Raw genomic sequence first — 1,621 nt, forward strand, 5'->3', positions numbered from 1 at the left:
CTTTGGGAGCTTTGGTGGTGTAGTGCCTAAGACACTTGACTGCTAACCAGAAGGCTGGTGGTTCAAACCCACCAGCCACTCCTCGGAAGGAAGATTGGGTGATCTACTTCCGTAGTGATACTGCCTCGAGAACCCAAAGAGGGGTCACTATGAGTTGGCTCCAACTTGACGGCAGTGAGTATGTGAGTATGGTGTTTTGTTTTTAGGTTAAAAATCCTACTCATGAGCTGCTACATGGCTTCTTAGAGATGGAATGACCATAATTCCTTAGGGAATCATGAAGTGACTAATAATTAGAATCCTAATAAAATTATATTATAAATCACATTTGTTTCTGTGATATGTGTATAATTGGTTGCAATTCAGTTAATATCATCAAAAAATTACCATAAGCATTCACAAATGATTCGCTGAAGTATTTGGAGAACCAAATGCTGTTACTAATCTATCCATAGTTAATCAATTTCTACGGAAATCAAATTGTTTGTTACAATTTAGAAATGCCCATTAAACACTTCATCTTCAATTCAATTTGATAAATTTTTAATGACATTCAAGATACTCTGGATGCAGTCTATTACACTAGAAGATGTGGAAAGAATTTCTTGTTGACGTTACCTTTCTTTGGACTGTTCCCGTAAGTTTCTCCATTTCCCCCAGGATGGCAGAAAGCACAGATGATTTTCCGGACCCAACTTGCCCTACAACAGCCACTAAAGCACCTTCTGGAATCTTTATGTTCAAGCTGCATGGAAAAGAGGAAATGAATAGACAAAAGGAGAGTAAAACATCCATGAAAAATGAAAGGTACAGTGAGACGTTAAAAAAAATTATCTTCAATATATTTATTTTCTAAATTATGTGAAGCTTTATGGAACTCAGTAATAAAAATTAAAAAAAAAAAAACAGTTATTTTAAATTTTCCCATACTATGACTTACTCTTTTAATACTGGAATCCCTGTTTTATCCCAAGAGAAGGAAGCATTTGTAAATCCAATGGCATGATCTAGGAAGAAAAACAAATAAAATGATGTATTTGAGAACGAATTATCCAGGATTCAAACAAATAGGAAGTGCAAAGAGGAACTGCTGACCTGCTCTGTAGTTTGTTTCAATACTTTGAAGTAGCAGCTCCTCAGTGTTGAGAAAGTCCTCCAAACGATCCAGTGATATCCTTGTCTATCAAAATAAACACAGATGTAATTTAACATGAGTTGACAAAGAGCTTAAAGTGTGTATTATGATTTACAGTGTGATTAAAATTTTTGATGCAAGTTGATGATACAAATATTCTTCAAGTATACTCTGAATAATTTTAATGTTATGAATTCATCCCTAAAGAAAAAGGACAGTTTCAAGAATTAAGATTAAAAGAAATATCTATACAGGGAGACATTAGAAGGAACAAAAATTCCTCATCGTTCTAGAAAGAACATAATATCTGAATAACAAATGATTACAAAAATATTAATTTTTAAAAGTAATTTCAAAATCGTTCAATGAATTTTGCCTCTGAAAATAAACAAAACCACAGTTTTGGCAATAGGACTATTTAGTGTTATTAAAATAACTACACAAATGGTTAGCTGTAGATAGTTTGAATAAAATCTTTTTTTTTTT

General features: G+C 32.9%; 1 protein-coding gene across 1 annotated transcript in view; it reads right to left on the reverse strand.

Moving 5' to 3' along the window:
- Nucleotides 1–1,621, reverse strand: part of LOC103192009 (multidrug resistance-associated protein 1-like) — a 197,748-nt gene that overhangs the window by 106,240 nt on the left and 89,887 nt on the right. Inside the window, exons 11-13 of the mRNA XM_007934913.1 lie at nucleotides 1,096–1,180; nucleotides 941–1,007; nucleotides 619–745 (exon numbers count right to left, since the gene is read on the reverse strand). Coding sequence (XP_007933104.1) covers nucleotides 619–745; nucleotides 941–1,007; nucleotides 1,096–1,180 — 279 coding nt within the window. The remainder of the gene's footprint in view (nucleotides 1–618; nucleotides 746–940; nucleotides 1,008–1,095; nucleotides 1,181–1,621) is intronic.

Source organism: Orycteropus afer, unplaced genomic scaffold, assembly GCF_000298275.1.
Source record: "Orycteropus afer afer isolate SDZICR_OR568_19922 unplaced genomic scaffold, OryAfe1.0 scaffold00022, whole genome shotgun sequence".
NCBI classification, from domain to species: domain Eukaryota; kingdom Metazoa; phylum Chordata; class Mammalia; order Tubulidentata; family Orycteropodidae; genus Orycteropus; species Orycteropus afer.